The 14,563-nt window shown below is 38.4% G+C and overlaps 1 protein-coding gene across 2 annotated transcripts in view; it reads left to right on the top strand.

Moving 5' to 3' along the window:
• Positions 1 to 207: 207 nt before the first annotated feature.
• Positions 208 to 14,563, top strand: part of vps8 (VPS8 subunit of CORVET complex) — a 94,343-nt gene continuing 79,987 nt past the window's right edge. The window contains exons 1-9 of one of the 2 annotated variants that reach the window (XM_086045558.1): positions 208 to 371; positions 4,733 to 4,801; positions 5,529 to 5,600; positions 6,643 to 6,773; positions 7,240 to 7,336; positions 8,373 to 8,405; positions 11,970 to 12,024; positions 12,142 to 12,266; positions 12,630 to 12,716. In XM_086045558.1, the coding sequence (XP_085901684.1) occupies positions 300 to 371; positions 4,733 to 4,801; positions 5,529 to 5,600; positions 6,643 to 6,773; positions 7,240 to 7,336; positions 8,373 to 8,405; positions 11,970 to 12,024; positions 12,142 to 12,266; positions 12,630 to 12,716 (741 nt within the window). In that variant the 5' untranslated portion in view covers positions 208 to 299. The remainder of the gene's footprint in view (positions 372 to 4,732; positions 4,802 to 5,528; positions 5,601 to 6,642; positions 6,774 to 7,239; positions 7,337 to 8,372; positions 8,406 to 11,969; positions 12,025 to 12,141; positions 12,267 to 12,629; positions 12,717 to 14,563) is intronic. The other variant, XM_086045560.1, reaches the window with a different exon arrangement.

Raw genomic sequence — 14,563 nt, 5'->3', positions numbered from 1 at the left:
AATGTTGAAACGATCGGGGGGGGGGTTGAATGGTAGCTTAATGAGATATTTGAGGAAAACAGAGCTAATAGACAGGTTTTAAAAGGGCCGTTTCGTTTCCTTTTTATTTTTATTTTTATTTTTTTACTGCCAATCGAGTGTCACACTCCAGTCCGGTAGGTGGCGGAAATGTACCTAAAAGCAGGGTGCCCGCCGAAGAACCGCCGTCCAAATCAAAAGAGAAGAAGAGATGAGGAAGCATCCTTATAGAAATGAAAACAAGGCAGAAACTGTCTCTTTAGGCGCAACACAAATACAGTATGTCAGAATCTTTGGACGCTTGCAGTTTACTCTCTTCATCCTCGCAACTCGATCTCATGGATGAAGAAGTGGTGAGTCAAACAAATGTTTGACATTAACTCTATTCATAATGTGTCAGGATAGAAACTGCTTGCCTCAGAAAACATTGTTTACCAGCTTTGTTTTGATTGTTTTTTTCCGGTTAAGGTGTTCTTAAAGTGTTATGTAAATAAAATGAAGTTTAGTTGTGTTGATCTTTGGTTGCAAAACGTTTAGCGCAATTGTCTTGTGTGGATTCAACATTTTGACACCGATCCGATACTGCGGTCAAGCTGTCACGCTCTCGTCAATAAGTAGAAAATCATTCCAGTGGATTCTTCTTCCTGAAGAGGAATACTTGGTGACATATAAATCATGCAGGATACCGGCCCTCGAGGGCCGGAATTGCCCACCCTGGTTTAGTGTCTTGCAACGTCGGTCAAAAAGGTAATATCACATGTATTTTTTTATGTAAAATTAAGAATATGTCCCGCAAAGCTCATTTACGACTCTGCGTGAGAAGAATGGCGAAACACCATTGTACATTTCACTACATTGCGGTTCTATAGAACTAGTAGAATACTATAACAGGGTTAGGGAACTCCCGTTCCTCGAGAGCTATATCCTGCCTCTTTTGGATCTCTCCCTACTACAACACACCTGACTCAAATGATCAGGATCGTTTCAGACTTCGACCGAGCATGCTGATGAGCTGATCATTTGAATCAGGTGTGTTGTAGTAGGGAGAGATCCAAAACGGGCAGAATATGGCTCTCGATGAACCGAAGTTCCCTACCCCTGTACTTGAGGTGGGCGATATATATCGTTATCGATATCATTGTCAATCTTGCTTTCACGATGTGTAATTTTACATTATCGAGTATTAATTCTGCCTCTAAAAGCATACCGTCTCAAGTCGGTCGAAGGCCGCAAAGTATGAGGAAATGTTGTAAATCAGTGTGCATTGACGGCAGAGGAGGGGGAAGTGATAATCATTCGGGCAGGACCCGGTCATGTGACTCTGTCCGCACTGCATCGGAGCTGTTTCAAACAGAGTGTTGAGCAGGGATCCGATTCATAGCGAGGTGCGAGTCCACGTCGTCTGTAGTCTGTAAATGGTTTGGGGTTGACATGACTGACGTTGGTGGGAATAACATTGTTCGATGTGCCTAAACGGTCACTGTGAAGAGCAATTCTGTTCTACCACGAGCCATATGGATTACGAGGAAAACGTGGCGGCGTCCGCACAAGCACGCTAAACAAAAGCTTAAACACACACACACTTAGAAAACAGTCGCTGAGTTGAACCAACAAATATAAATGCACACACACACACACACACACTCAGTACTTTAGCGAGCAAGTCTAACGTGACATCCTGGATGATTGGTTAACATTTTACACGCTTCAGTTTACACGCTTTTAATTCCGCATCATTCACAACTAGCCTGTATTACCGAGGCATGTTGCACAAATTACGTCGGCTCACTAGTGTGATGCCAGGATACATCCAAACATGAATAACGTCACAAGGCTACATATCACAGCGATGAATGAGTGGGAAAAAGCACTTTTCGGTAAATGTTATGTTTGTCATGACGACGTCTTTTTTTTTCTCTTGCTGGGTGACATTTCGTCACACGTCACATATCAAATACATTTTTTTCTCATTCTGATTGCTGTAGTTAACAGCTTTTTCACATTCTGATTGCTCTAGTAGGTGGCAGTGGTACACCAGTACTTACTGCAGCTCAAAATGTCACATCATTATGGAATAACAGCAGAGACATTTAAATGATTCTGATATTCCCAAAAATCAATGTAAGTCTATACATAATTTGTTGTTCTTTATTGTTAACTATTGTCGTAGAATATGATTATGTTTTGCAGAAGCTGTATTTAGCAATTTAAAAGAGATGTTCACAAACGCTGTCTATCCACAATTGGTCTGTGAAGCAAGTGCAGATTTAAAATATTTCTCGTAGAATATCGTCAAATTATTGTTATCGATTTTTGGGGAAAAAAAATATCGATTTTTTTTCCCCCCCCTTTTTTCCCCCCATATCGCCCACCCTTACCCTGTGCTATAGTATCTACTATTGTAGGTATTTTGAATAGTATTTTTCCACTACATATTTGTTTTTTGTATTTTTGTTCACCTTTCATTAATCTAATTGGTTTTCACTGTAAAAATTGTTTTATAGGTAAATGGAGGAAAGATAAAATAAAAAATTGCCATTAAAGCGAAGTCAACTCCCAAATTTTCTTAACAATAATATGTTCAATGCAGCCTCATTAGTCTACACTTGATATTCTGATAAATATTGTTTTTGTGGAATACGAATTAAGCAGTAAAATCCACCTGTTTTTATCCATCCCAGGGGGCGGCCATTTTGTCACTTGCTGTCAACTGAAAATGACATCACAGTTACTCAGGGCTCAGGTAACAGCCAATCATGGCTCAGCTTCAGAAAACAGGTGAGCTGTGACTGGTTGTTACCTGAGCCTTGAGCAACTGTGATGTCATTTTCAGTCGACAGCAAGGGACAAAATGGCCATCCCCTGAGATGGATCAAAAACGGGTGGATTTTGTTTCCTAACGCATATTCCACAAATGCAATTGAAATCAAAATGATGTGTTTGGACTAGGAAGGGCGCATAGAATATATTATCGGAAATACATTTTTGGGGTTGACTTCCTCCTTAATTTCATGTAAAAGTTAAAGAAAATCGAGAAAAAAAAATCTTGAGATATACAGTATATGATTATCGGGATACACTATGCCAGGAAATAAACTTTTGTTCGTTATCGCACACACTAGTCCTGATCATGATATCCGAAATTTAAATCAATGTTAGTGTTTTAACCCTTTCAGTACTCATTAGATTACATATAACTACCACATATGTGTATGTTTATGATATCCAGGGCCATCAAATATAGCCCCAACCCTAACTGAGATGCTCAACTCATTTTTTCAACATTGACCAATATCAGCATGTGTATTTATGAATTTAATCAATTTTAACAAATAGAATAGCCCAGTGATTCTCAACCAGTGTGTTGTGGCACTTTTGTGTGTGAAGATCATCAGGTGTGCCACAGAGAATTATCCAATGTCTATTATTTTGACCAAAAAAATTATATATTTTCTAATAAAAAAAATAAATAAAAAAAAAAAAAAAAGGGTTGTCAATTTTTTTTATGCCAACCAAGTGTAGCAGGGGTGGGCAATTCCAGCCCTCGAGGGCCGGTATCCTGCCTGTTTTCCATCTGTCCCTGCTGCAAAACACCTGATTCAAATGATCGTATAATCAGCAAGGTCTGCAGAAGCTGGATAACAATCCTGATCATTTGAATCAGGTGGGTTGCACTTGCACTAGGGTGATATATAAAACATGCTGGAGGGCCGGAATTGCCCACCACTGACGTATAGTAACAAGCAAAACAATAAAATGTTCTTCCACTAGATGACAGAAGGTACATAATGACCCTCTATAGCCACTTTTTAAAAAGTTGTTTTGTTAAGTGGTGTGCCGTGAGATTTTTTTCCAGTGTGAAATATGTGCCTTGGCTCAATAAAGGTTGAGAAACACTGGAAAAGCCAACAAATCAAAAGGTTCAAACACTATACTCTTATAAACCATTTGGCATTTTTCCAACCACTTCTATGAATAAAAAATATATTTTAATAGTGTTGCACTTACAGTATATAACAAATAGCTACAGTTAACCAAGCACACATAGTGCACTGTTGCACTTACAATACTTGCTAAGATCAACATAGTATTTAGAAATTAATCCATCCATCTATTATCGATACAGCTTATCCTCACAAGGGTCGCGGGGCGTGCTGGAGCCTATCCCAGCTGTCTTCGGGCAGTAGGCGGGGGATACCCTGAATTGGTTGCCAGCCAATCGCAGGGCACACAGAGACAAACATCCGCACTCACAATCACACCTAGGGGCAATTTAGAGTGTCCAATCAACTTACCATGCATGTTTTTGGAATGTGGGAGGAAACCGGAGAACACTGAGAAAACCCACAAAGGCACGTGGAGAACATGCAAACTCCACACAGGGAGGCCGGAGCCGGGATCGAACCCACGACCTCTGAACTGTGAGGCGGACGTGCTAACCAGTCAACCACCGTGCCTTAAAATTTAATGAAATATAAACAATTTAAATTTACTTTTGTAATGGAGTCTATCAGAATGTTACATCTTGACTTAGAATTGGTTATTATTGTTATTGATTATTAAATAAGTATTGTTCTAAAATATTTGCCGTCTGTAGAAAAAAACAGGAGTGTGATTACAGTATAGACACATGCAGCAGGCACTTCAGTTGAAAAATGTTATGTAAAGGTGTATCTAACATTGTCTCTCTCCCCACCCCATCTCATTTTCTTAGATTGACGATAAGGAATTCGACATTCCCCAAGTAGACACGCCTCCAACATTGGAGAGCATCCTCAATGAGGTGAAGTATTAAATTGAAGTTCAGTCTTGTATTTACATTCATGTTCTAAATGAAGGGAAGACTGCCATAAAGGACAGTGGTTCATCCATGTACCACTAGCGTCGGGTCTCCAAACATTTTGCAAAGAGGGCCAGATTTGGTGAGGTGAAAATATGGGGGGCCGCCATTTAGCCTCACATTCTTTTTTTACATGAAACATCAATAAATCCAAACACATTTTAGCAAACCAGTCTGCCTTTCATTTTTTCCTTTTTTATTTACATTTCAAGATTCTTAAACATGTCATTTGGTCCATTTGAAACATGACATAACATTGGCATTTAAATGTTGAACTGAACTTTTAGGCTAGGTTCACACCGCAGATGCTCAATTCGGATTTTTTGAAAAAAATCAGATTTTTTTGTGTAAGCGTTCATATTACATTATAAATGTGACCTCGGTCTTGTCTGCTGTATGAACACATGCGTTGCCAAAGTGAACCGAGACGACGTGACTCCCGACATGGTGTTTGCAGAAGTAAATGTGGTCCAGCATGTCGGGGCATTTATACAGTGATGCGATTAGGTAGGAGGTAGAAATAATTGTAATAATCGTGCGTAAAAAATTATTCTGAACCATGACTGAATTACTACTATCACCAGAAATGTCCACTTTATGCTTCATGTTTCAAATGGGATTAAATTAAAATAAAATATAAAGTCAATTGTGTCACTCAATAACTTTGCAGATTCGATCCCCTGCTGCCAGCACTGTCCGCCTGTCTGCGTGGAACGCATTTTTGGCTCCGAATGACATCAAGGTCGGATATATGCGATCTGGCCGTTCAGACTGCGGTCACATTGAAAAAAATCGGATACGTATCTCATTTAGGACCACATATGAAAGCGACCCAGGTCGGATTTGAAAATATCGGAATTGAGCCGTTCAGACTGTCATAGTAAAAATCAGATACAGGTCGCATATGGGCAAAAAATCTGATCTGGGTCGCATTTGCCTGCGGTGTGAACCTAACCAAAGATTTAAAAACAGATAAGTAACAGTATTCAGTAGTACAAATTACATTTCAAACATGAATAACTGGCAATTAAATGTTCTCTGAACTTTTTAATTCAATAACAGGGAAATATGTAAAAAAAATACATTGTATTCACAAGTACAGGCCAGGGTTAATTTGAAACTTGGCATATTGTTGGAAATAAATGTTCACTGAACTTTTAGATGTAAAAACAGGGAACTAAGTAACAGCCTCCTTGCAAATGAGGCAGAAACAGTTGTTGCGTATTTCATTCATATTTTACAAACTGTCCGGAAAGGGTCACACAGAGTTATGGAGTTGGACAGAGTGCTGCTCCCCTCTTGTGTGTAAATGTGAAATTGCATTCAGAGTGTATTTTATCCACTTGTCAACGAGGCTACGGGCGAGACGTTATTAATTTTATGACAGAGGCTACAGGCCGGATACAATTTGACCGTAGGCTGGACTTTGGACATGTCTGCACCAGAGGGAGCCCGAGTACCACTTTGAGAACCACTGGCCTACAACATCCTCGATTCGCCCTCACTTAAACACTTAAAGCTAACATGAGGGGGTGCCCTCGTACTGTTAGCTTTAAGTGTCTCTTTGTTTGTATACATGTATGTAATGCATCTTGAAGTATTAGAAAACGTTCTATATCTGATTTTTTAAATATTAATCATTAATTTGAAGAACTGATCAACTCATACCAGTTAGCTGAGTTCTTTACAGATGTTATTTGCAGTCATTTATGGCTATAATCGAAATGCAACCATATTCTCTTGACTTCTTTTTTCCCCAATTTTGTTTTCCTGTGGGATTGCAGCTGGAGGATGAGGAGGAACCCTTTGTGCTGGAAGATACCTGTGTGCTGAATACTGAAAATATTGATGCTCATTCCTGTGACACTGCTTCTCTTGCCAGCTCTGACAGTGGGGACCCAGCTCACTTCAAACGGCATGAACACACACGCACACACACGGACACAGGAACATTATTTTCCGTATCTTTTCTATAATACTGCTGAAATTGGTTACAGTATGTTGTTTGAAACATAGTACATACAAATCGTCGCTGTCCTGTGAAAAACACTTATCTCCAATTTTGGAAACTTTTTTAATTTTCACTTTAATGCAATGTCTGCAACGCGGAAACATGATTCATGTAAAAATAAGAAAATGAAAAAAAATGGATATAAGTGTTTTTCACATGACAGCGACGAAATACAGATAATACAATACAATATAGAATATAATTATATTATGGTGCATCATTAAAGTATCTCTACTGTACATACAGAATACTGTGTCATGCATGAAAAAGATCAGTAACTGTTGGAACCACATAGAAAAGTGTAGCGTGATAGTTTTGTGTGTGCGCGCTAACATTTTTTGTGTGTTTGTTGAAATGTTCTTGTTTTAAGGAAGAAGAAGGCAGTGGAATTGAAAGTGGCAGTTCATGGATCTGTTCTTCGACACAGCATGCTTCAGGGCATCTCGGCACAGATCGTCTCGGCTGCGGTAATACTTAAGCACACTCTTCCACATTCATTATCATTAATCTGAAAAAAAAAGATGTTGTGGATAAAACCATATTCAGCTAAGAGAAATGTACTACAGGTTGTGTAATGTAAATGTTGCTATGCTTTCAACATTAGTTCAATTGACAATTAATTGATCATCAAATTAATCAACAGCTATCTTAATAATCGATCAATCGTTTAGAGATCGTTAATCGTTTTTTTTTTTTTTTTTTTACAAAAACATTTTCCAAATCCTCTGATTTCAGACTCAAAAAAGTAAATACGCTCTGATTTCTGTAGCACTTCATGAAAGCAGATTGATGAAATTTTGTTGGTCAAAAGAAGACATTTGCAGACATCAGATTATACTCTGGGAAAACAATGATCCGCATTTTTCCCTATTTTTCTGATACAGTCCAAACCAGTAACTGATTGATCATAATCAATATATGTAAAACCTATAGTCAATTTAATCTATTTCAGAAGTAATCATTTGCGGTCATATTATGAATAACCTGTACCGGTAATTGACGTTTTTAAATCTGAAGTAGCCTCTGAAGTGTGCAGTATATTTCAAAAACATTAGTGAGTACAACATCAGTCCCTCTCATTGGATATTGCTTAATTGTTGTGTATTCTGTTTCGTTTCGTCATTAGACAATATAAAATAAGCAACAATAATTGGTTCAAAAACAGTCATACAATAAATATTTTGCAATTCATTTAATACATTTTTTTATCCAATTATTTGATTTTAATTATAATTTCGATGCAATACTCGATAGAAAAAATGGATTTAAAAAATATTAGATAGTGACGACCCTACTAAGTTGTGTATCAAGATCAGTTGATTTCATTGTGTTTCTGGTTTTTCCTCCCTTTCAGTTGTTAAGGCGTTGAAGAAACAACTGAATTTGTTTGAAATGATTTGAGTTTAATCTCATTTTGCAAAGTTTAATGCTCTACATTGTAGAACAACTGGTTGACTCAAGTGTTTCTATGTGCTGTAATGAAATATATGCATCTTTTCTCAGGACAAAGTTGATGCTGGATTACCAACAGCGATAGTGAGTATTGGTTTTTGCAATTCTTGAAAGATAAAGTATAATCCGTGCACTCATAAACATTATTTCAAGATCATTAGCTGTCTTATTTCCGATGCAAATCCACTTAGCGGCTGGGAGTATCATGAGTGTATTGAATTTTTACAACTGTTTAACCAAGAAAGCATTTACCTGCCAACACAACCACCGTCGGTCGCTAGACTGGAGCCCGCTAGGGGACATAACGAGAATACGGTATTTAAGACTGCTTTGTAACGCAATAGTATTGTGTTTTATTGCAAAACATTTGCGTTGTAACATAAGATGTTTTTATTGCGTTATTTCACAATAAAATACCGTATTTTCTGGATAAGCCGCACCTTTTTATAAGCTGCATCCACTCTTATTTAAAAAAAAAAATAAATAATGAAAAAAAACAAAACACACACACAAAAAAAAAACGTATATAAGCCGCACCGGGTTATAAGACACACATGTTGAAAAATGAGATATTTACAGCATTTATAGAAAGATTTTGAACTGTAAATGTATTGTACATGTATGTACCTGAACAGATTCTTTCCTAACAGTGCCTTTTAACACGGCAGAACTTTGCTGATTAAAACGGAACAGAAGCAAGAGAAAATAAACAGTACTTATCTTCATTTCTCTTCCCGCTGCCGCTTCTGTCTCGCCATAGATTCATTGACGCTAAGCTTGCGTTCAGCAGCGCGGTTTCCTTCCTAGGAAACAAGATCGATGGTCTTCAACTTAAAACTTGCATCATACGAACTAGTTCGTGTGGGTTCTGTTGGATTTTGACCCACATTTAATAACTGAACACACTCCAGTTTGTCAGTTATCGTCCACCTTTTATTGCTCTACTTCCCTTCCACATAACACCCAATGCAACGCCTAGTGCATAACCTAGTGCATAGCGCCCTCGCCTGTTGAACTCCTTCACTTGCAGTCACATCCTGTTAATGTGTCATCAATACCTATCAGGTTCCATGATGAAGGGGCGAGGATTTGAAAATAATTAACTGTTTGTAATTTGTCATCCATGTTCTATCTGCTAAAGAAAAGCAGCATATTGTCACTGTCATGTGAAAAACACTTATCTCCATTTTTTTTTCATTTTATTATTTTTACATGAATCATGTTTCCGTGTTACAGACATCAAATTAAAGTGAAAAATAAAAAAAATTCCAAAATTGGAGATAAGTGTTTTTTACAGGACAGCGACGATATTCTTCTTTGCATTGATTTTTTTTTTTCTTAGTTTTGATTCTAATTTCGGTTAGAATGCCCCTCACGGTGGAAGAAAAATCCACAGAATAGCCGTACCTTTATATAAGCCGCATGGTTCAAAACCTAGGAAAAAAGTATCGGCTTATAGTCCGGAATCTACATTAATTATTGCGAAATAACGCAATATTAGGAGGAAAGGAAAGACTTCCACTTCCGGGTCCTTTAAATGTACCTCAGGGCTGGCAGAGATTTTTACGCTCTAGAGATGTCCCAGACAAGGACATACATCGCATGCAAAGGGATAAGGTATGTAGTAAATGTTAACAAAACTAAATTGCTATCATACTGTATGGGGGCATAGGCAAAAGGTGGATGAAGACAGGCCGGGAGTGTTTCTATGAAATGGGATTCTGTGGCATAATCCATGGTATTAGATGTGTTGAACCACTAGAGAGCAGACTATGCCTGGGATGGACGAAAACCCACTTCCGTTCTTTTTTTAGTCCTTCCTTTTTAAAGAACTTCTCGTCCTCCGGAGTGCACATTTCTGCCTAACACCCTCATTCAGTATGCGGTAGGCAGTCATGGTACTAATTGTCACAAGAGGGGAAAAAAGGTATTGAGTTCTGAACAACCCCAGCTTCTTGACCTGACTAAAAAGAAGTCATGTGCTCCTTTGATTTACCGTATAGTAATTTAAAGACAACTTTTGTAACATTATAGCAATTTGTCAGAGGGAATAACAACGGTTGGATATATTATTTGTAGGGATGTCACAAATAATATCGTGATGTCGCGATATTAAAATGTTTACGATATATCATCGTCGTTATGTCACGATATTAATAGCAGCAAATCTGTTAAAAGCCCAAGTTGTTTTCCATTTGTGCAGTTCGAGCACCCTCTGGTGGTTAGTTTATTAGTGCAGTTTAATTTGATGCCACCTATGTTTAACTGATTCACTGCCATTGATGAATGTATTAGTGTTTTCACAGTCCAGCCATTGAATCCCTTTGGGAACTTATTTATATTTTTTTCACATTTTTTTCAAACGTTAGGGTAAAAGAGGGTCTGAAAATGCCTGGCAGTGAATGAGTTAAGACCCACGCTAATCATGACTGGCCAAGCCTATTTCTTTCAGAATGCTGTTATGTACAAAAACTGAATATTGTGATTTATTTAAAAAAAAATTTAAATTAGATCTTTTTTAATTTATTTTTTAACAATATCTGGATTTTTTTTTTTTTATACATCGCCAAAATGTCATGATAATTATCATTATCATTATCCCCCCCAAAATGACTGTCTGTTGACACTTACCATTCTTTTTTGTTATTTGTATATGTTGAATTCATGGAAAGATACAGTATTTAGGTTTTGAGTTTTAGTTTGAGTTTCAGAGAGCAGACATGTTTCTAATTTAGGTTTTAAATTGAAAAAAGGTCAGAGGAACCATTGTGTAGAATGACAACTTTGATCTGATTTCATTTCAGGTCACTTTTACTGTATCCCATTAGACCAGTGTTTTTCAAACTTTTTTGAGTCAAGGCACATTTATTTCATTGAAAAAATCCCGCAAGACACTAGCAATTGTGGAAAAAAAAGCTTATTTTAACAATATAAGTGTTGTATTGTTTATATAATAATTTTTTTTAACATTGAAGAATGACGTATAACGTCTTGAATCGGAATTAGATAAACACAAAGAAAAAGTATTTTATAATGTTTCATATTGATACTTAGTGTGAAACAGGCCTGTTTGGATAAACATGCGTGACTATTTATTTCGCTTGTCTCTAAACAGACAATTGGCTACCTTCTGCTGCCACCTGCTGGTATGGAAGAGTACTACTATGTATTAAAGACATGATTACGCTGCTGGGGGCTAGACCACACAGGCACACAAATTAGATAATTTCCCGCGGCACACCTGACAATATCTCGTGGCACACACAGTTTGAAAAACACTGCATTAGACTACCTCAGAGTGGTACATTGGATGCATACACATCAAATTTGGAGATGTTAATTCAACTGACAAGTCTTAATTGTTGGTGTCAGACATGCAGTTGAAAGAAGCCAAAATCGTTGTCTGCTTTCCTGCTCTTTAGATAAACATGCCACCGATACGTTTGAATTCTGTGAGGAACTGTGATCTTCGAAGAGAGCGCGAACTCCCGTGATTGACACGCAACTCTTTTGAGGAACTGACTCTCCCACATAGTTGAATTAGACTGGAAATAGAACACTTGTGATTTTGCTGTTCGGTCTGTTCATTGGATTTACTCATGATCATTTTAGTGGATTATTTCATGTTATTTTGTATCTTGTCTTCAGACAGTTGCAGGTGTGATTGTGGTGGGAACATCTCATGGTCTGGCTTTGGTCTTTGGTAAGCCAAACCTAGATTTGTAATTGTTCAACACATTTCCATCATCAGAGAGTAAAGTTCTGTAAAAATGCATATGAGCCTGGCTTTGATGATAACATCTTTAACTGTCCTCTCCAGATAACAACCAAGCCTTAAGGCTCTGCCTTGGAACAAAAACGACTGGTGCAGAATTTGGCGCGATCTCAGCCCTCAGCATCAACAATGATTGCTCAAGACTGCTCTGTGGGTTTGCGAAAGGACAGGTACAATCTTAATCATGTAGGATTTTCTTTTTTGGGGTTGTCAAATCGGCTTTCCCTTCCATTTTGTCACAAGCAAGCATGCATACAATTTTTGGGTGTCCTGTGAAAAACACATGTCCAATTTTGTAATTTTTTTTGACATACGTATATTTCACAGGACAGCGACGATATGATGCTTGAGGTAGCTGTGGTCAGACATCATATTGGTCCTCTTTTTTTTTTTTTTTTTTTAAAGAGTACACTGGTTGCATCATCTGAATTTCCTTACTGATATTTAGCTGAAACAACACACAATTTGTCATGTTTTTTATGATTCACCATTAGAGCTTGATCATAATTGCTTGGTATTTTCTTTATGATTAGATTACCATGTGGGATCTTGCCAATGGGAAACTTCTGCGAACTATCACAGACGCACACCCTCCAGGCACAGCAATTCTGCATGTAAAGGTAAGCCACAACACGGATTCTGTGCAACCAGTTGATAAAATTGTTAGTACAGGCAGTCCTCGTATTACGACGTACGCGACCTACGACGTTTCGACTTTACGACGCCTGTGCCTCCTCCCCCATTTTGTCCCCAGCACCATTGTGACTGTTTACATGAGGTCAGTAGTCGGGTTAAAGTCAAAATTCAGATTTCTGAAGTATTCTGAATATCCCGTTTACGTGATTGAGCGGACAGAGTTGCTCCGACAGTTGAACAACCCACTGTGATGGCGATGCACCGCGTCGTCACTCAAATGGACGTCATTTCCACGTGTTACTCTCAACTGTCAATAAAACACTTGATAATCATGTCACTCACCACATGAATGAAGCGGCCGGTTTCCTCCTCGCTCCAAAAGTGTGCTTTTTTTGCTGCATCTCTGAGCTTGTTTACCTCTGCTTGTGTATTTGTGGTGGTTGCGCTGCAAACACCGCACTTCTGCATACAAGCACTTCCTGCACTACAAAGACCAGCATTCCTTGCGGTGCATGCGCAGAGTGTCTCAATCGTGTGTCTGCCTTTTTCGCCATCCTCTCGTCCTCCTCCATCCACTTCTCAGCAGTAATGCTAAATACAGCATCTTGTGCTCTTTTTTTTTTAATGTATTTTCGTATTTTATGCCAAGCATTTTGATGTAAATTTCGACTTTAACGGTGAAATCCGACATACACGGAAATTCAGGTTACACCGCCAGTGTTGGAACGGAACTCGTTCGTATAGTGAGGACTCCCTGTTTAAGCAATTTTGCTTGAAATTCATTTTAACTACCATATTTTCCGGACTATAAGTCGCTCCGGAGTACAAGTCGCACCAGCCATAAAATGCATAATAAAGAAGGAAAAAAACATATATAAATAGCACTGGAGTATAAGTCGCATTTTGGGGGGGAATTTATTTGATATAATCCAACACCAAGAACAGACATGTCATTTACATTTGAAATGACGAACAATTTAAAATAAAAATAGAATAGAGGCAACAACAGGCTGAACGGTATGCTTACGATACATTACACAACACACCCCACCCAACCCGCCACCCCACCAACGCTAATATTAAATGCACAAGCTAGCAAATGAGTAAAACAAATAGACATATTGGGCACCACTCGCAACCCCCAACGGCTGACCTGTTTTCTGAATCTGAGCCGTGATTGATTGTTGTGAGCAGTTGTGATGTCATTTTCAGTCGACAGAAGACAAAATGGCCGCCCCCAGAGATGACTAAAAACTAGTGGATTAACACTTATTCCACAAACTCAGTATTTATCAGAATGCCCGTTTCACCTAGCGGGCTTGCATAAAACATATTCTTGAAAAAAAAGATGTTTGCGTCGACTTCCACTTTAAATAAGCATTTGCATTTTTATTTTTTCTGGTGAGGTTTTCTGTGTTTCTTCTGGCTGTTTTGATCACTGATCTCGACCACGTTTGCTAATTGCTAAAATCCCAGGTGAGCCTGATAAAAAGAAAATTGCTGAAGGAAGTTACGATTTGGTGCGGGAAAGTGGACCCAAGAGCAAATACAGGTTAGCCAAAAGCCGGTTTCTGTGAGGAAATCTTTATTGTCTTTCAAGGATAAACCAAGCTTGTGAATCCAACCGCCAGGGTGACAATAGGTTAATATTAGAGTGAATGTTCGAAAATATTGGGTAGTGTCAGTAGAGGGGTTACATACAACTAGAGCTGGGCACTTGACCATTTTTTGCCGGTCCGGCCGCGACCCTCCACCCTTGACTTGGGTACCCTTCTGGCCGCGACCCTCCGGCCATATTCATAAACATTGTCGGCCCCCGCCCCATTCCGCC

The sequence above is a fragment of the Filicampus tigris genome, chromosome 11 (assembly GCF_054856515.1).
Source record: "Filicampus tigris isolate MCC_2025a chromosome 11, RoL_Ftig_1.0, whole genome shotgun sequence".
Taxonomy (NCBI): Eukaryota; Metazoa; Chordata; class Actinopteri; order Syngnathiformes; family Syngnathidae; genus Filicampus; species Filicampus tigris.
The sequence above is the reverse complement of the archived record's forward strand: the minus strand, read 5'-3'. Positions and strand labels throughout refer to the sequence as shown.